Source organism: Convolutriloba macropyga, chromosome 3 (genome assembly GCF_964194025.1).
Source record: "Convolutriloba macropyga chromosome 3, txConMacr16.3, whole genome shotgun sequence".
NCBI classification, from domain to species: Eukaryota; Metazoa; Xenacoelomorpha; order Acoela; family Convolutidae; genus Convolutriloba; species Convolutriloba macropyga.
This window is the reverse complement of record NC_134470.1, coordinates 49772230-49797650: the sequence shown is the minus strand read 5'-3', so window position 1 is coordinate 49797650 and position 25421 is coordinate 49772230. Positions and strand designations below refer to the sequence as shown.

Here is a 25421-nt window from a genome sequence, read left to right as displayed (position 1 = left end):
TTAATGTTATAATTTTTCGCTAAACGTGCCACTGTAATTTAGTTACGTATAAATGCGACTTACTCTAACTATACATAGACTTTTTAGAACAACTATCGCGCCTCCACTTCTAGAACTATTAGGGTTGGTTTAAAGTGTACTTCTACCAGGGTATCTGCGATCGATTTTTCTCAAGCATCATTTATTTGATCTTAAACTTGTGTTAATATAGGTTAAGTGGCATTATATGCTGCGCTCTCTGAGTTTATTGAGTGATAATCGAGAACAAAATATTTACTGTCGTATGCTTTAAACATATTTTAACTCATACTTTAGGAGGCAGAAGTTATTGCAAAGAAATTCCCTCAATGCGTCGCGTACCAATTGAATGTTGAGACACAGCCCGAAGAGCTGAACTCTCTCGTGAAAAGTCATGATGTTGTCATCAGTCTTCTACCGTGGACATTGCACAGAAAAGTGGCCGAATCGTGTCTTGAAAATGATGCGCATTTAGTAACGACAAGCTACATGAACCCATCGCTCGCAGAATTGGAAGACCAGTTCAAAGCTGCTGGGTTGACTGCAGTTATGGAGTCTGGTTTGGATCCTGGAATTGATCACTTGTTGGCATTAGAGGCAATCGACCAGATTAAAGCGTCCGGTAATGAGGTTGGTTTTCAAGTTCTCGTTATTGCTGCTAAGCTGTTGGGCCAATGATACTAAAAGGTCGCAGGGTAATAAATCTGCAGCACGAGCCAGCGCATTTACCAGAAGAAAATGGACCTTTTGGTCCTTTTTAATGGCCGGCCTAATCTTCTCAGCCGGCTCCTATTTTTTACAACTCGAAGAGGAGTGTTGATGGAGCGTCTTTTTTGATTGGAGACTTTGTTGGAGTGTATTTGAAACAAGAAGTGAAATGCGTGAAAACAGTGTTTGCGTCAGATTGCTGACGAGCTGAGAGAAGAGAGAGTGGTTGTTCTGTTCAGGTCGCTTATTTGAGCGTGAGAGAGAGAAAGAGAGCAAAATAGATGTGAAAAAATTTTCAAGCGAGCAAAATTTTTATGTGCGCCTTTATGAAGGCAATTTTTAGTTTTATCTCCACATTATTAGGCAGAGCTGTTTCTCTAAACCATAGAAACTGGCATTAGTAAACATTTTTGACCATCTGAAGTGAATTTGACACTTTGGAGTCAATTTTCAGCTATTTTTGCTTTTTTGCCTTGTTTTAATCTGTATCATCAATTTTCTATTCTTATTCAATTTCTGATAGCATTTGTTGAGTTCTGTGGTTAAAATCGATTTTTCTGACACTTCTTGTTGTCTCTCAATTGTGATTGATTTTAATATTGAGTTTTTAAAGAAAATCGAAAAAAGTTTTTGCTTCTTATTTTTTTTTGTTCGCGCTGTAGTTTTTTTGATCAGTTCTTAGTTCGGAGCAATTATATAGGTGTTATTGCTGTGAAGTGACACTTTAAAGCTAAACAGGGCACTTTCTACTGAAACAAACTATACAAGTTTCTAGTTCTTTTTCAGGTTTTACAGGTCTTTGCAATGTTAATTTGTTGAATGTTTCAAAGTATTGTGTGGGTGACTGATCAAGCAAACATTGTAATTAAAAATTTTCCATAATAATGGTTGGGAAGTTGCATTTTATCGTTTTGTTGAGAATTTAGTTTGGATTTTATAGAGAATAATATTTTTTGATTTTGTCCTTCATCAACTTTCCCTTTCCTCGGTGTTTTTTTATGAACCAGTTACATTTTCTGCCAGTTGGTAATAGTTTGTTGCTAACTACCTGTAATCTTGTATTACAAAGGCTTTTTGCGACAGTTGTGTTGTGCTCGCAACTTTTTAGATTTCAGTTTTTTTATATAGCTGTAATCTGAGGGGAGCTATATGTCGGTGCTCTTGGCTTTTGTTTCGTTGTCTGACCTTTTTCGTTTTAAATTTGTTCACAAAGCTGAAAATTTTCGGAATGACTTCGTATTCTCACTAACGGCTTTTGCGCGTGTGACGTCATTTCTCACTCTCTTTAGCCAAAGTTTTTAGGTCATTTGCCCGATTAGATTGTGATCATACGTGACATACCTCTCTCAATTAAATGACTTTCGCTCTTTAATACTTAAGTTTATCTGCGTATTGAATTTTGATTTGGCCGTTTTATTTTCCCATTCGAAAAAATGCAGCTTATAGTTAGCATGTCTTACCTCTCGAAAATAATATAGCAGGGGTATATTTTTTTCACATAGTAAACTATTTGCTAATTTTTTTACGTTTTTGCTTTTAGGGATAATTTTTGGTCAACTTTAGTTCCAATATTCGATTTTTGTTGCGTGGCCAGAAATTTGCTTGAACAAACGAGTTTTGTCTTAAGTGGTAAAAAATTAGCTCTTTTAGGGCTTTCATTTGATGCCTATGGTCTCATAGACGCTGTTTGAGAACAATTCTGACAGTCGATGGTAGTCGTTTGACGTGAAACAGCGTCCCGAAGTCTTAATGCCTTTCCTTATGTCTTCGTTCAGTCCTACGGTTATTTCCAAGTCTAGTGTTTAGTATTTTATTAAAAAATTCATTCGTTTTTCATCATACCGCTGTTTCTTTGGATCTTCTCTTGTGCTCATAAATACGGATGACTTTGGTACCTATAATTTCTGCCATGTATAGTCGAATCCCTCTTTCAATTTACTTGCAATTAATGCCTGCAATCAAATTCACCTAGTTTTATAGGTTTTTCATTAGTAGAGTTTTAGATAAAAACAAAAGTATAGGATTTCTGGAGAGGACATATTAATACATAAGTCATGTAACCGAGTTGTACTCAAATTGGCGTCTATTTTTTTAATTGCTCTTACACAACATGTCCCATTAGTCTGTCTCATTACAACAGATAAGGAAATGGTATATAGCAAATTAAACAATTCCTTGCTCCTGTTTTTGTTTCAAAATGTATAATATACTCGAGTGCGAGGTGCATCGGGTCAGTGAGGATGGTCAGTTGTTTTTAATTCGAGTCGTTTCCGGTTATGTTTACATTTCTTGGAACAAAAATTTGCTTCGGTTTACCTTTTGGCCGGTTTTTCGACATTTTGCGTGAAATCTTTTTGACTGTTCTTGGCTAGTTTCACTCATCGCTCATTCTACTCAACTGATCTTAAACAGCAGTTGCTCATCAAAGCAATCTAAATTGATCAGAATCAGGTCAAAAACGAATAGAAATGCATAGGCTAGCAATAATTTGGTCCAATTTCACATTACAAGTTGCTTACTTTCACTTGATTGAAGCATACACTTTTAGCGGGTGTTTACAATTAATAGCTGCCATTGCGAAGCTATTATTTGCATTTGCTTGGTTTGTTGCAAAACAAATGAGTGTTACATAAAGAGTGTTGATTTTTGTCACGCTAGAGTAGTAAAGGGAGCTAAAAGCTGTAGGTTTGCAGCGTATTTTTTAAACTACTTAGAAATTGGAGGTTGATCGAATTTTTGGTCATTTAGGGGGAATTTTTTAACGTGCTTGACTTTTTATCGTAAGTGCAATTGAAAAGTAACGCTTGTGTTCCCATTATGGCTAGTTGCAATTGTCTGAAATCATCAATGGTAAGCTGACGCTTTTAATGACTTCGTCGCTATTGATAACCGCCCTCATCTTCTCAGCCGGCTATAATAGCGACCCCATTATTTACTTCGTCGAACAAAATTTGTTTTGTTGTACCTTGGTTCACAGCTTTTTGAACATTGTGAAACCTGAAATTATTTGCATAACAAACGTTTTTTTACCTCATTCCCAATTGAGGTTCCGGGAATCAATGGAAGCTGTTCTGTAGTCATAACTTATTAGTGAATTGTTGAGCTTTCCCCATATTTGATGTTATTTTTGGTGTCTTGTTGCATAATCTCAAAAATTACAGGTCTGATCTGTTGCTAATGAGACTGAAGTGGATGTACTGAGTCGTTTTAGTTTCTAGCTGATTGGTTTTACGACTTTGGATTAATTTTTTTAACTACTCACAAACAAAGTTTGTAGCAATAATATCAGTCCTACGGTATTTTTTGAGATTTTTGCGTGACCTATTTTTGGTCTCACGCTTTAACCTTTTTGTCCTCAAATGGGATAAACAGGTGAAGTCCGGCGGGTATTTAGTGTCTCAGTTGCTCTTTTAGAGCTCTACTAGTTTCTAAATATGTTATTCACTGAAACTGTTGAGGAGATTTAAATTGAATGTGAAGGGCGGTTCCTTTATCTTGATCCACGCACCTAAGTTAGCCTAATCCATACACCATAATCTCCCACGTCACCACACCCACGCTCCTCCACCTGCCATTTTGTTGGACCCCGCCTTCAGATAGCACTTCCCCCTTCGCTTGACCCCTCTAGATTTGCTTTGTTGTACCTTGGTTCACAGTTTTTTGAACATTGTGAAACCTAAAATTATTTGCATAACAGTCGTTTTTTTTTACCTCATTCCCAATTGGGGTTCGGGAATCAATGGAAGCTGTTCTGTAGTCATAACTTATTTGTGAATTTTTGAGCTTTCCCCATATTTGATGTTATTTTTGGTGTCTTGTTGCATAATTTCAAAAATTACAGGTCTGATCTGTTGCTAATGAGACTGAAGTGGATGTACTGAGTCGTTTTAGTTTGTAGCTGATTGGTTTTACGACTTTGGATTAATTTTTTTAACTACTCACAAACAAAGTTTGTAGGAATAATATCAGTCCTACGGTATTTTTTGAGTTTTTTGCGTGACCTATTTTTGGTCTTACGCTTTAAATTTTTTGTCCTCAAATGGGATAAACAGGTGAAGTCCGGCGGGTATGTAGTGTCTCAGTTGCTCTTTTAGAGCTCTACTAGTTTCTAAATATGTTATTCACCGAAACTGTTGAGGAGATTTAAATTGAATGTGTGAAGGGCGGTTCCTTAATCTTGATCCACGCACCTAAGTTAGCCTAATCCATACACCTTAATCTCCGACGTCACCAAACCCACGCTCCTCCACCTGCCATTTTGTTGGACCCCGCCTTCATATAGCACTTCCCCCTCCGCTTGACCCCTCTAGACCCCCTCCACTCGCCCCTGGCTACTACGAAAGGCAACTGCTTGCCGGTCGTTTGAGGGCAATTCGATCGACGCTAGTGGGTTTTTAAAAAATATTCATGAAATTAAGTTCTACGTCCTTGACTTCGTGTTGATTGATCTAAATTGTTTTTACAGCCGCAAAGCTGTAAGCTGAGCGAAGCTATATTGCGCTGCTCTTGGTTTTTTACAGTTCAAAGAATTTGAATTGTATTGGGGCGCTGTCTTTTTTACTACGACTCGAAGAGGAGTATTGGAGAAGTCATTTTTACAATTCAAAGAATTTGAATTGTATTGGGGCGCTGTCTTTTTTAAGATCTGTTCACACATTTCGTGATTTTTGAAGTCAAATTGGAGTGGGGATTTTCGTCACGCCGAAACAGGAAATGGAGCGAAAAACCGAGTGGTTTTGCAGCGTGAATTTTTTTCGCTCTAATTTTAAAGTAGAGTGAGAAGACGGTGTTTGAACAAAATTTCGGTTTCTCAGTAGTGGTTTTTTGTTCACATGCGGCAATTTCACTCTGATTTTTACTGTTTTTTCGATTTTTTGGATAGGATTTTTTTCTAAATGGTTTGCTCAATCAATTCACAGCTCATTCTAGGCCTAGTTTTTTTGTTTGAATTAAATTTTCATTTCTCGCTAGTGGTTTTTTGTTCTCATGCGGCATTTTGACATTGATTTTGTGTTTATTTCTTATTTTTTTGTTCTGATTTTTTTAAAAATGGTTTTCTCAATTCTTTCATAGTCCATTCTCGGTCTAGTTTTTCTACTTAGTCAATGAAAATTCTTCGTCAGGACTTGTCCTGCTATGTTTTTATACTTCGTCGAATAAAAAAATGTTTCTCTTTACCTCATTTTGCCGCCTTTTCAACATTTTGCGTGAAATCTTTTTGACTTCTCTAGGCTAGTTTCTCTCTTCTCTCATTCTGCTAAAAGTGATTTTGAACATCAGTTGCTCAGCAAAGCAATTCAAAATGAACAGAGTTAGTACAAAAATGGCTGTCAGAAATAGAAACGGGATAAACCCATAAAGCCCAATTTTAGATGCCCGCTATTTGAACGTCGTTCCTATAAGTCTTATTTACCATCTCTAATGCTTATTGTTATTGATAGTAGCCCCTGTAGCCTCTCTCTAAGAAACAGAAGTATGTTCAACTACGAACTGTCATCAAAATAAATCGGACTTAAAAAATGTTTTTGTACAAAAATCTTTTTTTTCAATATCTTCTGTTATTTCAATCCCAATAATGCTTATTGGAATCAACGGCGGCTATTTTCCGGCAATCTGCCGGGTATGTTTTTTGTCGCCAAGATTTTTATGACCATGTGATGTGACGTTTACTCCAAATCTGCCTTCTGTTCCTTCTTGTATTTTCGACTCAATAACCTGTGTGACGTCGCTTCTGACTCTCTGATGTTGACGATTTGCATAACACTCGCTTTCGGAAAGAAAGGGTTTGGTTAAATTGGTTTTAGATAGTTTATTAATAGTCACCGTGAGCCTCTCAACGGCTATTATATGAGCGCTCCTATTTTTTTTTAATTCGCTTCACTTTTGGATCACGGTTTTGATGACAACTCAAAACACAAAGCTATTGCAGTTTTGTTTCTAGCCATCAGCCAGCCATAATTTTGTCAGTGAATTATGTGGGAGTAATGTGTCAGTGAATGAATTAATATTAATAAAGGCCTATTAAAACATAATATATGCGATTTAAGCATAATATGAGGACCATTCAAACCTAATACAGGTGTTTTATACTTGAAAAATTTTATAATTCGACTGAAAAGAAATTGTTGTCTAGAAAAGAAGAACATGAAGAAAAGTTACTGGGATTATTCAGAATGTTATATCAAGGTTTTTTTTAAATATCTTTCCGTAATTTTAATGCGATTATTTACTAGTTCTTTATTTCCTTTATTCAGATTCAAATTTTACCAAGTTTATATTCAAAATTAAAGGAAAACTAAAGGATTTCGTTTTAAACCCTCCTGTAATATATGTAGGCCTAAGTTATTGCTGGCAAACGACGTTGATTATATTAGTGTCTTTTTAATGCCATTTTTTGCTTGCAAGATTTTTTGTAAGATCTTTTTGACCTCAAAAACGGGATAAACAATAACTTTTTTAGAACTTTATGGCTCACTAGTCTCTAAATATGCGATTCACCGAAGCAGTTTGAGACATAATTTCATGATATTAATGCCATTCAGTGTTTGATCCCTCTCTTCATCCCCGCCGTGCCCAACCAATGCGCCTTCAATTCAGCTAAAGCTACCCTCCGTAAACTGCGCAGCTAGCTATCCACGAAGCCATCTGCTCGCCAGTCTATTTATAGCAGTTAGCACGATGTTAGTCGGTTATATTAAACTATATATCAGATAGAATGCCTATTTATTCGCCCATTGTTGTCAAATGTGCTTTCAAAGGGTCTGAAGTCATGTTTCCTGCCAAACGAATAATAGCTTTAAATGCTGTAAAGCATTGGTATAAATTAGATGCTCTAATGAAATTGTTCTAATTAATAGCCGCCGTCAGCCTCTCAACGGCTATTCTTAGTCGCTCTCCTTTTTTAAAATTCGCTTTACTTTTGATCACGTTTTTAATAGACGCACAGCGATAGCTGGGGCTATTATGGGCCTTCTCTTGATCTGATTTTTTTTAGAAATGGTGTTCCCAATTCACTCAAAGTCCGTTCTAGGTCTAGTCATTTGTTTAGTCACTGAAAATTCTTTGAATTGTACGTCAGGAGTTGTCCTGCTATGTTTTATTTCGTCGTCAAGATTTTTGTTACGACCATAGGACGTCACGACCACTTCAAATCTGTTTTTTTAATAGCCGCCCTCATCTTCTCAGCCGGCTATTATAGCGCTCCTATTTTTTTTTTACTTCGTCGAATAAAAAAATGTTTCGCTTTACCTCATTTTGCCGCCTTTTCAACATTTTGCGTGAAATCTTTTTGACTTCTCTAGGCTAGTTTCTCTCTTCTCTGATTCTGCTAAAAGTGATTTTGAACATCAGTTGCTCAGCAAAGCAATTCAAAATGAACAGAGTTAGTACAAAAATGGCTGTCAGAAGTAGAAACGGGATAAACCCATAAAGCCCAATTTTAGATGCCCGCTAATTGAACGTCGTTCCTATAAGTCTTAGTTACCATTTCTAATGCTTATTGGTATTGATAGTAGCCCCTGTAGCCTCTCTCTAAAACAGAAGTATGTTCAACCACGAAATGCCATAAAAATAAATCGGACTTAAAAAAATGTTTTTGCACAAAAATCTTTTTTTTTTCAATATCTTCTGTTATTTCAATCCCAATCATGCTTATTGGAATCAACGGCGGCTATTTTCCGGCAATCTGCCGGGTATGTCTTTTAAATTCTTTCATGCAATTTCAACTGAAGTGCGTGTGTGACGTCATTTTTGATCTTAGTGGAGCGAGTTTTTGTGTTCTTTCGCGTGATTAAATTTTTGGTCACATGTGACTTACCTCACTCTCAAAAATGACTTTTATTTACTTTAATTCTAGAGATAAGGTCAAGTATATGTGTGTCACTCTAAATGAAGGTTATTTGAGAGCAGCTAATAGAGGCAGCAATAACTTATGCAGATTCTTAACCAAAATATTACATTCTCAGCATTCAATGAAAAGACTTTTTTTGGTTTACTGTTTTTTTAGACTGCAGATCTACGAAGCTATTGCGGCTATTTTCTGGCAATCTGCCAGCTATGTTTCATTTTACACGATTCAAGAAAATCAGGTTTGATGCGTGACTTACCTCACTCACTGCTTCAAAGAAACGGGATAAACCGATAAAGACCGATCATTAAGTCAAAATGCTTTAGGTTATCCTAGTTCATTAGAGCGATTGCTAGCTGACATTACTTGGAAGCCTAGTAGCTTTCGAAGCTGAATTAAGTATGTTTTTAGAATCTAACTGAAATTCCACGTCAAATTACAACACTTTTTGACAATTCGAAAAAGTTCTGTTAATTTCTATCTATTTTCTTCGGTTTCAATCCCGATGCGCGTCAACGGCAGCTGTTTTCCGACAATTTGACTGCTATGTTTAATTGTGGATTGTAGGGGAACCAGGAAGTGGGGTAAAGACCCCTAATTGCGCAATACTCTGTTCTTACGCTGTGGATTGTAATAAGAGACAAAGCTTGTCGTCCGATTCCTCAAAGACCTGATTTGCTATTTCGTAGAATCGACAAAACAGTAGTCGGGTGATGAAACGTTCCTTTGCCCTCATATTCCAAAATGCAATGCTCTTTTTGCATGTATTAACATACGTTTTATAGAGTTATAAAACCAAGTGGGCCAAATGGTCCACTCAAGTCAGACGTTCAGAATCTATCACAGAAAAATGGGTGGTTAATTGCTCTCGAAGAGAATGAAGTGTCTTTTTACGACTCGAAGAGGAGTATTGGTATTCTACAGGTCTTTACGACTCGAAGAGGAGTATTGAGATTATACAGGTTTTTGTTAGCTGAAGTCATGACTTGAAATTTGACTTTAGTTTTCGAACATTGACTTCTGTTTTAGAACGTTGACTTCTGTTTTCGAACATTGGACTTTAAAAGTAGCTTAGTTTGTGATGTATAGTAATTAAGAGCTCTTGGTAATATTCAAGGTTAAAAGGTCATTTCGAGAATTTTATCCCATATAAGTCCATCGAGCCTATCTAAACTACCTTCCCTCTCCCAACTAGCCCCTCACGCCTACCCCCCCCCCCCCCACACACCACACACGCACACACAGAGACACACAAACGTAGCCTCATACCTACCCCCCCCCCCACACACACCTACCTACCCACATTTCTCACTAAAAATTGATTTTTTTTTCACACTGTATATTGCTTTTTGCTTATTTCAGAAATAGTAGGGTTATATAAGGGTTTTTATTGCACAACTCTTCGAGTTGTTTCCCGTATCCTACCGGCTATGTTTTAGGCAAAATTTTTTCTTAATCGTTTTTGACTTTTCGAGTGACTTTTACGCCCTTGACTTTCTGCGTTTTGCGTGATCTAATTTTGTCTCATTCACAATTTCAAGTAGCTGAACTCAATGGACGGCAATTTAATACTACAAGTCAAATGTGATAAGTGCGCCGAAAGTGGTTCCATTTTCACTTTAAATCTTAGTGTTATATATTAAACTCTAATGAGGTTTTTTGAAGCTCCCTAGTGATTTTCTTAGTCCCATTCTGGCTACACCCCCCCCCCCCTCTGAAGCAGGCTGCAATTGATTAGAGCGCTCACTAATCGTTCGAGAGCAATTCTTCCGAGGCTAGTCGGTTATGTTTGTTTGTAGATAGTGTCGTTTACATCTCTCTGCGGTGGTCTGCCTGCCCCTGAGCACTCTAACAACCCACTCAAGTACAAGTTCAGCTGGAGTCCAAAGGGTGTCTTCCTAGCTGCAAACAGTCCTGCAAAATTCTTACAAAACGGGCAAATCATTGAGGTGAGTGTCATCTGTTGATGAGAAACGTATATCTTCTAAAGTCGGCAATTCTAAACGCAAGTAAATGATATCCTCAAATATGCTTGCATAGAATTGAGGAGACAACTATTTTTATGGAAATTTTTGCATGATGAAGATTTCTAAGCTTTATTTAAATGAAACAGATTGAGTGAGCAATTTTGAACGCTCTCCCTCACAAAAATGCTTTACTACATTCATTTCCGGCTAATTTTCTTTCGATGACATCACCGAACATATTGAACGTGTTGTTTGCTAAATTAACTCCGAATTGGATCGGAGATGTAATCTTTTTTTAAAATTTCAGACTGGCTCTCAAGGTGACGTATTCAACCACCGGAAACCAATAGATTTGTTCCCTGGACTCCGCCTGGAGTACTTTCCAAACAGGGATTCCCTCGGGTACATAGAGGAGTACGGTCTCCAGTCCTGCCACTCATTCTTCAGAGGCACCCTGAGGTACTGTGGCTACAGTGACATTGTCCAGTCTTTCTTCAAATTGGGTCTACTTAGTCTGGAATCCGTGCCCTTCTTGCACCCCGATGCACAGGCACTGTCTTGGGTAAGTTCTAACCATTCTGTTCACTTTTCTGGATGGACCTTCGTAATCATATACATTAAGTTAATGGAACGAGAAATTTTGAGTTGCGTGAGAATTATTGCACAACTCTTCGAGTTGTTTCCGGTATCCTACCAAGAACACCGCAAAATAGCTTCGCTTAGCAGCTTCGCAGCTATAAAAAGACACGATAGAAAACCAATACTAGCCTTCGCTTCGTAGAGGGACACACACGTTAACAAAAATTTTGTTAGACAGCAGTTATTAAATGATTCCAGGCTCAATAAACAATCGCTGATGCAATTTATCCAATTCTTTAAAATAATGTTCCCGCAAGCATCATATGAAAATTTTTGTAAACGTGTGTGTCCCTCTACGAAGCGAAGGCTAGTATTAGTTTTCTATTGGTCTTTTTCTGGCCGCAAACCTGCTGAGCGAAGCTATTTTGCGGTGTTCGTGGCTTTTACGACTTGAAAAGTATTTTTTGTTTGAGGGTTTTTTGTTTGAGTTATTGTGTTCAGGAGGCGTTTTGACCTAAAAGCAAAAGTGAGTAAAATTACCTTGTGAACTAATTTTTGCTGAGCAGCGAGACGAGGTTTTTTCATGTGCTCCGTTGAATGAATGACTCTGAGTAGTTTTTCGACAGGAAGGTGCCGAGAGCGAGCCGTTTTTTGTATGTACATTTGACTTATTTTAATGCTTGTGGTTTGAATTTTCTCGGGGAAATAATTTTGGATTGTTGCTGCAGTAATATCTAGCCCACCACAGTTGATAGTATTTTTGAGAGCACAATAATGCCGGAGGGCAGTAATTGGCTGAGCGGCTTTCAGAGCCTTCCGCCTTAATAGTAGGCGATTAAGTAAAATGTTCTGGGTAGACAATTCCACTGTGTCCCCTCAGTTACCCCCTCCCCCAGCCCACCCCAACACTCCGCCGTACACCTGCCCGACCCTCTAACCCCATCTCTTGACCTCCCCCTCCACCTCGCTCGCCCTCTTAATGCTAGCATCTCTGTGCCAGCTTGCTACTACGGAAGCGAACCGCGCGTCGGTTGTTTGAGAGCAATTCGTCCGAAGTGATTCGGTTATTTTTGCAGCCGCCAGTGGTCTTTCATGTAATCGGTTTACATGTTAGCTGGCCTTTTTGAACTCATGGGTTCCGTTCCTTTTGTGATATTAGGTTTTTTAATTGGTCTTGAAGGAAGTTTTTCTCTCCAGGAAATAACGTTTTGTCAATTTCTCGCTTTTTGCTTGATCTAAATTGCTCTTTCTGGAGTGATGTCTATTTATAAAACAAAAACTATGGAAATGTAGGAAATTGCAAGGACATGATAACCGATTTGCTAATGCAAGAGTCTAAAATGCAGATCTCTGGTTCCGACCCGCCCCTGGTCAGGGTTTTTGCACACATAAAAATTATCTAGGCTAAACCCCCTCTGAATTGAATTGCTCCGCTTGTCGTTCGAGTGCAAATTGTCGGACGTTTGTCGATTCTTTTTTTTCATGAAACTATATTTACTGAGTCAATTTGGTTGGTATTTGTCCGACTTATATTTTTTGTTTCAATTTTAAGTTGGCCTTTTCAGTTGTATTAAGCAGTTTTGTGCGCCTATAGGAATGTGCTTTTTGTGTTTTTGATAATTGCATTAATTTTTCGCTTTATATTCTTTAAATTGACCAAAAAATTGTTTCATAATTATAGCGGCGAAGCTGTAAGCTGAGCTGAGCTATATTGCGTTGCTCTTGGTTTTTATGTTTTGTCGTCTGACGCTCTTTTTCGTTTTACATTTTGTTCTAGAATATTCTGTCGCTTCACGTTTTCAGTCACTTTTTCACACTTTATTTCTTGCTTTTCGTTCGACCTAAATTGCTAGCGTTCAGATTTTATTTCGTTGCTAAAACGAAGTTGGTTGTAAGGTACATGCAGCTTAGTTGTTAATGCAGCTGGCTCTTGCGCCGGGAGATGAGGTTTCGAACCTCTGCGTCGTGAAAATTGTTCTCAAATGTACACGTTTGAATAAATTTTGGCCGCGATAACTTTTTCCAAATCTGTTTCTATCTGTTTTAAGGCACACAAGCCTATTCGTTCGCAGCAACCTGCCGGCTTTGTTTTTAATTTTGAAACAATTTCTTGGTATTTTAGCAAAATGTTTACATTTGGTTGTCAGCATTTTATTTAGAAGGAAAGATTTTTCAACGAGTTTGATGGATTGGTTGATAAATGAAATTTAGGCCTTTTTATTATACTTTTTTGTTTCAATTCTATGTTCTGTTTTTTTTCAGTTTTATGAAGTTACCGTTTTGCTTTTTTTTTTCTGTGTTCGTTACTTCTTTTTGAATCCTTTCTTTTATTTGGCACCTGTGGCTTCGCTCAAAGCATTTGCTGTGCCGTTGTGCATTGGAGTTTTTAAGATTTTAGCCTTTTTTGCTTTGATGGTAAATAGAGTCTATTGCAAAAAGGTTTTTCGAGACTGCTTTGTTTTCAAATAACGTATTTGATTTCAATCTGTATCCCTAGTCTTATATTTTCAAGTTTCGCTAGAATGAATTTCTATTATCTTTGTTCTGATGGAACATAGATTAAAGGTTTTGAGAAAAGTTAGTTGTCTGTTTTAATTTTTTCAGTAGTTGCAGTTTTGGTCCTAAAAATTTTTTGTCATTCATTTTTTGAATTTCTATTCATTTTCTAAGATGATTTGCGATGCATTTTTCCAATGTGTTTTTCGGGTCGCATATTAAGTTCCGGGATAAGCGTTTGGAGACCGGCTATCTTGAGAATCTTTAGCCCGATAATTTTTTTCTTTATTAAAGTTTTTGTGTATTTCTCAACCAGTAAAAATATCGAATAATGTAATGATGTAATGTTTCAAAATTGTTCTCCGCGGAATCTTTGGAATGCTTTTCTGTTCGTCATTTTTGAAGTTTTTCTGACCACGAATTTTTTTAAAAATTTTTTTGTTGCTCTGATGTGAATGCTAAATCTTTTCTCCTTACATGTAACTTATAAGTTTTCAGGTATCTCAGTTCGGATTTGCGAGGCAGAGAGAGTTTCTTGGCAACAAAATTAAAGCTCTTGGCAAGAAACGGCAGAGAGCGTTTCATGGCAACAAAAAGTATAGCTTTATCAAGATTATATAACTCTTTTGCACTTTAAAGTCTAAGTTTAATTTGAATCATAAGTGTCCCTAATAATAAGTATTCTGTGGAGAAAATTTGAAAAGGCCAAGCTATTTTATCCCCGAATGTTGTTAAAATTTTAAGCGGCTTTCATAACTTCAGCGGCGTCGAAAATACTACGCCCCGCGCGTGTTTTTCGCAGCTATTATGGCAATCTACTGGCCGTTTTGTTTTACCAGGTTGAATTGGACCTAAAAGTGATTGTAGTCACCTTGACTTAGTTTACTTGGAAAAACTTTTACACTGTCTAACTGAGTAGTTGAGGATAAGGTCAGTAATATTCAAGGCGAAACGATCGGGTTGTGAACGTTTTTTGTCTCATTTTGGTTTCATTTTCTCCGAACCGAACTCCCGTAGTCACGGCATCCCAACGTACCTTCTCTCTGACTGTATACCCCGCTCTTCCACCTGATTTTACCAATCCTTGAATTTTTTCGCTTTGAATTAAAATCAAATATATAGCTAACTAACATGCGTGTTGTGTGCGACCTCTCCGGCAATGCAAATATTGCTATTTTTGCGATAGTTTTGGAACTATAAGTGTTCTCTGCCAATTCATTTAATTATGCTTCGATTTTAGCGCGAGCTGATGTGCAAACTGCTGCAAGCGAACGACACCACCTCAGAGCAAGGTCTGATGGACATCGTGTGCATGTACGGAGTTGACTCAAGTGTCACTAATGCAATGAGGGACATTGGACTGTTCAGTGACCACGAGATGGTGCCTCTATTCGACACTCCTTGTGACACTCTCTCTGCTGCTTTGGCTCAAAAATACACTTTCAGTAAGTTGGTTTCAAACCACATATTGTTAATTGCTCACAAACGAATTCTGTAGTTAATTGCTCTCAAGCGAAGTTTTTAATTGCTCCGAAAACAAGTTTGTAGTTAGTTGCTCTCAAGCGAAGTTTTTAATTGCTCTCAAACGAAGTTTATAGCCATTATATTAGTCCTGTCAGTCTTTTTTATGCGATTTTCCGCTTGACTAATTTTTCGTCTGACCTATTTGACTTTTTGGAGCCTTTTTTTCATTTTTTTCTTGCCGGCATCATGGGACCAGGAACCTCCTCTATGGTTTGATAATAAGCTGTTGCATAGTTTCTAGAGTTAATGGAATGGTTATCAATATTTTAATGACTCGAATTTTAGCAATTTTTTGATAAAATTTAAATGTTCAAATTTTTTGAAAATTATTATGTTGCAAGTTCATTTTTCTTTATGAGCCAGTGATCTATTTAAGACTTGAAATAGGGCTTGGTAAAGCTTCATAGTTTCTTGAGATAATGAAACGGTTCTGAAGATAATAATATTATGAACTGTAGCAAGATTTTGTGCAACCGTTTTTCAAAAATTTTTGATCATTTTTGTCCGTTTCTGAGTTTAACGATCACTACTGGCCAACGAAACTTATATAGTCTTGCAGGTGGGATATATGGCAGAAATACAGAGACAAAAATGGCTTTGAACATTATTTCACTGCGAAATCTGGAAATTTTTTTTAAATTTTGTACTTTTCAGTTTTTTTATGATTTAATCTCTAACAAGTTGCACAGTCAAATCTCATCATGGAAAATTTTCCTAGCGCGCTCTCACTATGTCGGTTAGCTGCTATTATGTGGCGTGATATCATCTATTACCCTCGTTAGCGCTGAATTATAGTAGAAATGTTTTATCATAAATGACCTAATTACCACTTTGTAGGAAATCGTTGTTAATTGCGCTCATGTTTATGCGATTTTTCGCTTGATCGATTTTTCGTCTGACCCATTTGACATTTTGTCCTCAGAAACGGGATAAACAGGTAGCATCTTCGGGCATTAGGTTCTCTTAGAGCCTTTCAGTGCACTAGTCTCCAAGTATGTGACTCACAGAAACTTTTTTGTAGACTTATACGTATGGTGTGAAGGGCGGTTCTTAGAAATTGATCCCCCACCCCACCCCGACCCCCACATCAGCCCCCTCTAACTTCAACCCCTCCCAATCCCCACCCATGCAAATCGTTGGGACCCTAAGTGGCCCCGTGCTGCCAAAAAACCTCCCATCGTTGCTCCACTCCCCCAGAATGATTGTAGTGTCATGATTTGTTTCACAACAAGAGTTGGGAAACAATTTGCAATATCAAAATGTCCTTATTACTTCATAAAATCTTTTAGGTCTACAATTGATTATAGTCAATAACTTGTCTATGGAAGTCTTTTCATCAAGTTTTACTGATGAAGTCACTTTTTCCTTTGTAATAAGAATAACAGTTGACAATTGAAAAATAATTTTAACTGTTCTCGAACGAGTTTGTGTTTTTTATGCAAAATTTTGGATTGACGAATTTTGCTCCGCTGTTCTACAAAATTCTTTCGATGTCACTTTTCGAGTGATTTTTTCACGCTTGATTTTTGAGTGAAATTAATTCCTGCTGAACTAAAAGGGATTATTAGATAGCTATCACAAGGGACGAGTGGTTAATGATCCACTATTGAACTCAAGGGGGTCGCGGATTTGAATCCCTCATTTATCTGAACTTTCTTCACCCATAAAGAAAGATTTAACTATCCCACGTGAATTAAGTTACCACGCCTGTCGTTCAAGAGCAATTTGTCCAACGTTAGTATATTTATATTTCATTGTGATAACATTTTTCCTAAAATTGATGAATATAGGAACACAAGATGCAATGTCATCTTCTCTTTACTAAAACTTGATTTTCCTAACAAAAAATAGGACAATTAGGATGAGGGATTCATGGTGTTAGAGAGTTAGAGACAAAGAAATCTGCTAGAGCTGTTAAAAAAAAACTTCCTCCTTTGAAAAAAATAAATGCATCGGAAATCAGACGGTCAGCAATGAAGACAAATGGCAGTCACGGTCCTTCCAGTCTTAACGCAACCGAATGGCGACGATTTAGTTCTGTTCCACGTCGTTCTTTGACTTCTCAAATGACTTCTTCACGCTTCATCATCTTTGAGTGATCTTAATTGCGCTCACTCTTAAGTAAATTTTGTTCGTAAAGTAAAAGCGATTGTAGCTGGATAGAGGGACTGTTAGCCGAGTGGTGAAGGCTATAAGGCTGGGAATCCCGAGGTGTCGTGTTCGAATCCCACCCTGGTTGGATGCTTTGCACCCATAAAAGAAAATTTATCTAGTCTACAGCCTTTAATGAAATTGCCCCGCCTGTCTTTTGAGAGCAGTTTGTCCGACGTTAGTCGGTTTGTTTAAAACATTGTCGAACCTCGCCTTCAGAGATGCGAATGAGGATCTAGCATTTTTGGCTCCTTGCAATGCTGGCCGTCTGATAGCATAAGATAAATAGTCGGGGGTTAGTTCAACTGGTGTTGGCGAGGTACTAAGAGGAGTAATAACATTGTAAAATGTGCCAAACAACAGCTTGTAAAATGGGGAGAATGTACAGCTGTCTTGGCAAAAGAGTGGCATTCAATCTGCTTTTCATGCGCTTCCACGATGAAAGTTTAGAAGGAATTCTTCTTTATGCCAAGATCATTCAACAGTCTTAACAGAGGTCTTGCCTTGAACATCGGAATTTTTTTCCGTCACTTTGTGCAGCAGTTAGAAATCGTATGGCACCATCAGACCTCTTCATAGACAAAAATTGATTAACTCTCAAGAAAATACGACACAGATGTTCTTCCACTCAAATTTTTACTCGAAGATCAGAATATCACCCATACGTGGTATTAGTGTTAGTATTAGTATTAGTTTTCTATTGGTCTTTTTCTGGCCGCAAACCTGCTGAACGAAGCTATTTTGCGGTGTTCGTGGCTTTTACGACTTGAAAAGTATTTTTTGTTTGAGGGTTTTTTGTTTGAGTTATTGTGTTCAGGAGGCGTTTTGACCTAAAAGCAAAAGTGAGTAAAATTACCTTGTGAACTAATTTTTGCTGAGCAGCGAGACGAGGTTTTTTCATGTGCTCCGTTGAATGAATGACTCTGAGTAGTTTTTCGACAGGAAGGTGCCGAGAGCGAGCCGTTTTTTGTATGTACATTTGACTTATTTTAATGCTTGTGGTTTGAATTTTCTCGGGGAAATAATTTTGGATTGTTGCTGCAGTAATATCTAGCCCACCACAGTTGATAGTATTTTTGAGAGCACAATAATGCCGGAGGGCAGTAATTGGCTGAGCGGCTTTCAGAGCCTTCCGCCTTAATAGTAGGCGATTAAGTAAAATGTTCTGGGTAGACAATTCCACTGTGTCCCCTCAGTTACCCCCTCCCCCAGCCCACCCCAACACTCCGCCGTACACCTGCCCGACCCTCTAACCCCATCTCTTGACCTCCCCCTCCACCTCGCTCGCCCTCTTAATGCTAGCATCTCTGTGCCAGCTTGCTACTACGGAAGCGAACCGCGCGTCGGTTGTTTGAGAGCAATTCGTCCGAAGTGATTCGGTTATTTTTGCAGCCGCCAGTGGTCTTTCATGTAATCGGTTTACATGTTAGCTGGCCTTTTTGAACTCATGGGTTCCGTTCCTTTTGTGATATTAGGTTTTTTAATTGGTCTTGAAGGAAGTTTTTCTCTCCAGGAAATAACGTTTTGTCAATTTCTCGCTTTTTGCTTGATCTAAATTGCTCTTTCTGGAGTGATGTCTATTTATAAAACAAAAACTATGGAAATGTAGGAAATTGCAAGGACATGATAACCGATTTGCTAATGCAAGAGTCTAAAATGCAGATCTCTGGTTCCGACCCGCCCCTGGTCAGGGTTTTTGCACACATAAAAATTATCTAGGCTAAACCCCCTCTGAATTGAATTGCTCCGCTTGTCGTTCGAGTGCAAATTGTCGGACGTTTGTCGATTCTTTTTTTTCATGAAACTATATTTACTGAGTCAATTTGGTTGGTATTTGTCCGACTTATATTTTTTGTTTCAATTTTAAGTTGGCCTTTTCAGTTGTATTAAGCAGTTTTGTGCGCCTATAGGAATGTGCTTTTTGTGTTTTTGATAATTGCATTAATTTTTCGCTTTATATTCTTTAAATTGACCAAAAAATTGTTTCATAATTATAGCGGCGAAGCTGTAAGCTGAGCTGAGCTATATTGCGTTGCTCTTGGTTTTTATGTTTTGTCGTCTGACGCTCTTTTTCGTTTTACATTTTGTTCTAGAATATTCTGTCGCTTCACGTTTTCAGTCACTTTTTCACACTTTATTTCTTGCTTTTCGTTCGACCTAAATTGCTAGCGTTCAGATTTTATTTCGTTGCTAAAACGAAGTTGGTTGTAAGGTACATGCAGCTTAGTTGTTAATGCAGCTGGCTCTTGCGCCGGGAGATGAGGTTTCGAACCTCTGCGTCGTGAAAATTGTTCTCAAATGTACACGTTTGAATAAATTTTGGCCGCGATAACTTTTTCCAAATCTGTTTCTATCTGTTTTAAGGCACACAAGCCTATTCGTTCGCAGCAACCTGCCGGCTTTGTTTTTAATTTTGAAACAATTTCTTGGTATTTTAGCAAAATGTTTACATTTGGTTGTCAGCATTTTATTTAGAAGGAAAGATTTTTCAACGAGTTTGATGGATTGGTTGATAAATGAAATTTAGGCCTTTTTATTATACTTTTTTGTTTCAATTCTATGTTCTGTTTTTTTTCAGTTTTATGAAGTTACCGTTTTGCTTTTTTTTTCTGTGTTCGTTACTTCTTTTTGAATCCTTTCTTTTATTTGGCACCTGTGGCTTCGCTCAAAGCATTTGCTGTGCCGTTGTGCATTGGAGTTTTTAAGATTTTAGCCTTTTTTGCTTTGATGGTAAATAGAGTCTATTGCAAAAAGGTTTTTCGAGACTGCTTTGTTTTCAAATAACGTATTTGATTTCAATCTGTATCCCTAGTCTTATATTTTCAAGTTTCGCTAGAATGAATTTCTATTATCTTTGTTCTGATGGAACATAGATTAAAGGTTTTGAGAAAAGTTAGTTGTCTGTTTCAATTTTTTCAGTAGTTGCAGTTTTGGTCCTAAAAATTTTTTGTCATTCATTTTTTGAATTTCTATTCATTTTCTAAGATGATTTGCGATGCATTTTTCCAATGTGTTTTTCGGGTCGCATATTAAGTTCCGGGATAAGCGTTTGGAGACCGGCTATCTTGAGAATCTTTAGCCCGATATTTTTTTTCTTTATTAAAGTTTTTGTGTATTTCTCAACCAGTAAAAATATCGAATAATGTAATGATGTAATGTTTCAAAATTGTTCTCCGCGGAATCTTTGGAATGCTTTTCTGTTCGTCATTTTTGAAGTTTTTCTGACCACGAATTTTTTTAAAAATTTTTTTGTTGCTCTGATGTGAATGCTAAATCTTTTCTCCTTACATGTAACTTATAAGTTTTCAGGTATCTCAGTTCGGATTTGCGAGGCAGAGAGAGTTTCTTGGCAACAAAATTAAAGCTCTTGGCAAGAAACGGCAGAGAGCGTTTCATGGCAACAAAAAGTATAGCTTTATCAAGATTATATAACTCTTTTGCACTTTAAAGTCTAAGTTTAATTTGAATCATAAGTGTCCCTAATAATAAGTATTCTGTGGAGAAAATTTGAAAAGGCCAAGCTATTTTATCCCCGAATGTTGTTAAAATTTTAAGCGGCTTTCATAACTTCAGCGGCGTCGAAAATACTACGCCCCGCGCGTGTTTTTCGCAGCTATTATGGCAATCTACTGGCCGTTTTGTTTTACCAGGTTGAATTGGACCTAAAAGTGATTGTAGTCACCTTGACTTAGTTTACTTGGAAAAACTTTTACACTGTCTAACTGAGTAGTTGAGGATAAGGTCAGTAATATTCAAGGCGAAACGATCGGGTTGTGAACGTTTTTTGTCTCATTTTGGTTTCATTTTCTCCGAACCGAACTCCCGTAGTCACGGCATCCCAACGTACCTTCTCTCTGACTGTATACCCCGCTCTTCCACCTGATTTTACCAATCCTTGAATTTTTTCGCTTTGAATTAAAATCAAATATATAGCTAACTAACATGCGTGTTGTGTGCGACCTCTCCGGCAATGCAAATATTGCTATTTTTGCGATAGTTTTGGAACTATAAGTGTTCTCTGCCAATTCATTTAATTATGCTTCGATTTTAGCGCGAGCTGATGTGCAAACTGCTGCAAGCGAACGACACCACCTCAGAGCAAGGTCTGATGGACATCGTGTGCATGTACGGAGTTGACTCAAGTGTCACTAATGCAATGAGGGACATTGGACTGTTCAGTGACCACGAGATGGTGCCTCTATTCGACACTCCTTGTGACACTCTCTCTGCTGCTTTGGCTCAAAAATACACTTTCAGTAAGTTGGTTTCAAACCACATATTGTTAATTGCTCACAAACGAATTCTGTAGTTAATTGCTCTCAAGCGAAGTTTTTAATTGCTCCGAAAACAAGTTTGTAGTTAGTTGCTCTCAAGCGAAGTTTTTAATTGCTCTCAAACGAAGTTTATAGCCATTATATTAGTCCTGTCAGTCTTTTTTATGCGATTTTCCGCTTGACTAATTTTTCGTCTGACCTATTTGACTTTTTGGAGCCTTTTTTTCATTTTTTTCTTGCCGGCATCATGGGACCAGGAACCTCCTCTATGGTTTGATAATAAGCTGTTGCATAGTTTCTAGAGTTAATGGAATGGTTATCAATATTTTAATGACTCGAATTTTAGCAATTTTTTGATAAAATTTAAATGTTCAAATTTTTTGAAAATTATTATGTTGCAAGTTCATTTTTCTTTATGAGCCAGTGATCTATTTAAGACTTGAAATAGGGCTTGGTAAAGCTTCATAGTTTCTTGAGATAATGAAACGGTTCTGAAGATAATAATATTATGAACTGTAGCAAGATTTTGTGCAACCGTTTTTCAAAAATTTTTGATCATTTTTGTCCGTTTCTGAGTTTAACGATCACTACTGGCCAACGAAACTTATATAGTCTTGCAGGTGGGATATATGGCAGAAATACAGAGACAAAAATGGCTTTGAACATTATTTCACTGCGAAATCTGGAAATTTTTTTAAATTTTGTACTTTTCAGTTTTTTTATGATTTAATCTCTAACAAGTTGCACAGTCAAATCTCATCATGGAAAATTTTCCTAGCGCGCTCTCACTATGTCGGTTAGCTGCTATTATGTGGCGTGATATCATCTATTACCCTCGTTAGCGCTGAATTATAGTAGAAATGTTTTATCATAAATGACCTAATTACCACTTTGTAGGAAATCGTTGTTAATTGCGCTCATGTTTATGCGATTTTTCGCTTGATCGATTTTTCGTCTGACCCATTTGACATTTTGTCCTCAGAAACGGGATAAACAGGTAGCATCTTCGGGCATTAGGTTCTCTTAGAGCCTTTCAGTGCACTAGTCTCCAAGTATGTGACTCACAGAAACTTTTTTGTAGACTTATACGTATGGTGTGAAGGGCGGTTCTTACAAATTGATCCCCCACCCCACCCCGACCCCCACATCAGCCCCCTCTAACTTCAACCCCTCCCAATCCCCACCCATGCAAATCGTTGGGACCCTAAGTGGCCCCGTGCTGCCAAAAAACCTCCCATCGTTGCTCCACTCCCCCAGAATGATTGTAGTGTCATGATTTGTTTCACAACAAGAGTTGGGAAACAATTTGCAATATCAAAATGTCCTTATTACTTCATAAAATCTTTTAGGTCTACAATTGATTATAGTCAATAACTTGTCTATGGAAGTCTTTTCATCAAGTTTTACTGATGAAGTCACTTTTTCCTTTGTAATAAGAATAACAGTTGACAATTGAAAAATAATTTTAACTGTTCTCGAACGAGTTTGTGTTTTTTATGCAAAATTTTGGATTGACGAATTTTGCTCCGCTGTTCTACAAAATTCTTTCGATGTCACTTTTCGAGTGATTTTTTCACGCTTGATTTTTGAGTGAAATTAATTCCTGCTGAACTAAAAGGGATTATTAGATAGCTATCACAAGGGACGAGTGGTTAATGATCCACTATTGAACTCAAGGGGGTCGCGGATTTGAATCCCTCATTTATCTGAACTTTCTTCACCCATAAAGAAAGATTTAACTATCCCACGTGAATTAAGTTACCACGCCTGTCGTTCAAGAGCAATTTGTCCAACGTTAGTATATTTATATTTCATTGTGATAACATCTATATATTAATTCTAACTCGAATGCTATACCACCATGTTTAAGCGCCTATCTTCACATGTTTTAGCGTCCCTTAAACATGCAGCCTAGCGTAATGCATGCATCCTATACCACCATGTTTAAGCGCCAATCTTCACATGTAGTAACGGTCCTTAAACATGCAGCGTCTTCTGTGACTTGGTTTTGTGTGTGCGTGCGTGTGTCCGTGAGCGTGCATGCGTAAGTGTATACGTGTGTGTGTGTGTGTGTGTGTGTGTGTGTGTGTGTGTGCGTGTGTGTGTGCACGTAGGCATTCAAATGACCATTTTGCTCTTTTCGGTTTTGGGACGTTCAATTCGTTTTCGAACGTTTGCTTGCTTTTCAAACGTTCGATTTGTTTTCGAACGTTCTTTTTACTTGAACGCTTACGTCTATGTGACTGTGTTTGTGTGTGTGTTTGTGACCTTCAACTGGTAAAATTTTATCCTTGTGGGTTTGTGTGTGAAACTGTTTGCGCGCGCGCGCGCGCGTGTGTGTGTATGTATGTGTGTTTGCGTGCACGCGTGTGAGATCTTGAGCTGTTGACATTTAACTGAGGTTAACCGTTACATAGAGTTGCTTTAATGCAATACTGATTGTTCTTTTTACATATTATCATTCCTTTTTGCATATCCCAGATGGCCAACGATTTGGTAAGCATCCATTGGTGATTAAAATTAATTAGGGCGGGCAGGTCTGAACTGGTCTAAAGGTTTGTGAGGTTTTGCTCTCAGATTTTTTTCATTTTCTCAGACTCTTATCCTGCAATTCAGTTATCCTCCTGACTTTTCTTCGCTAAAACTTTTCTTCGCTTCTCTTGGCTAAAACGTTCTTCGCTTTTCTTCGTTAAAGATAACTTTCAGATATGACTGCTTTACCAATAAAAGGACTGCAGCAAAGCTTTAAAGCTAAGATCGAAAAATTTGAGCAACAAATTATGGTTGCTGTTGAGCGGTTGCAGACGGCATTAAATTATTCTGTCTATAAAACGAAAAGCCAAGAGTCTGACAGAAAGAAACTCAAAAAGTTGAGCAGGGCCTTAAGAAAGTGTCCCGAATTAGATAGATTGAGAGTAACTTTTGCTCACTTTCCCCACTTTCTTTTCTCACTTTCTTTTTCTTTTCTCACTTTCTTTTCTCACTTTCTTTTCTCACTTTCTCTTCTCACTTTCTTTTCTCACTTTCTGCTCACTTTTTTTTCTCAAGTTCTTTTCTCACTTTCTTTTCTCACTTTCTGTTCTCACTTTCTTTTCTCACTTTTTTTTCTCACTTTCTTTTCTCGCTTTGTTTTCTCTTTTTATTTTCTCTTTTTCTCTTCTCACTTTCTTTTCTCAATTTCTTTTCTCAATTTCTTTTCTCACTTTCTTTTCTCACTTTCTTTTCTCACTTTCTTTTCTCACTTTTCTTTTCTCACTTTCTTTTCTCACTTTCTTTTCTCACTTTCTTTTCGCACTTTCTTTTTGCACTTTTCTCACTTTTTTTCTCACTTTCTTTTCTCACTTTCTTTTCTCACTTTCTTTTCTCACTTTCTTTTCTCACTTTCTTTTCTCACTTTCTTTTCTCACTTTTTTTTCCACTTTTTTTTCTCACTTACTTTTCTCACTTTTTTCTCACTTTCTTTTATCACTTTTTTTCGCACTTTTCTCACTTTCTTTTGTCACTTTCTTTTGTCACTTTCTTTTCTCAATTTCTTTTCTCACTTTCTTTTCTCACTTTCTTCTCTCACTTTTTTCTCTCACTTTCTCTCTTTCTCACTCTCTTCTCACTTTCTTTTCTCACTTTATCTTCTCACTTTCTCTGCTCACTTTTTTTTCTCACGTTCTTTTCTCACTTTCTTTTCTCACTTTTCTTGAGATTGAGATTGAGAGTAACTTTTGCTCACTTTCCCCACTTTCTTTTCTCACTTTCTTTTTCTTTTCTCACTTTCTTTTCTCACTTTCTCTTCTCACTTTCTTTTCTCACTTTCTCTGCTCACTTTTTTTTTCTCAAGTTCTTTTCTCACTTTCTTTTCTCACT

At 37.4% G+C, this 25421-nt stretch overlaps 1 protein-coding gene across 1 annotated transcript in view; it reads left to right on the top strand.

Moving 5' to 3' along the window:
• LOC142336255 (alpha-aminoadipic semialdehyde synthase, mitochondrial-like) overlaps positions 1 to 25421 on the top strand; it is a 127271-nt gene that overhangs the window by 83343 nt on the left and 18507 nt on the right. The window contains exons 12-15 of the mRNA XM_075384946.1: positions 316 to 648; positions 10372 to 10521; positions 10847 to 11101; positions 14855 to 15059. Of these exons, the coding sequence (XP_075241061.1) occupies positions 316 to 648; positions 10372 to 10521; positions 10847 to 11101; positions 14855 to 15059 (943 nt within the window). The remainder of the gene's footprint in view (positions 1 to 315; positions 649 to 10371; positions 10522 to 10846; positions 11102 to 14854; positions 15060 to 25421) is intronic.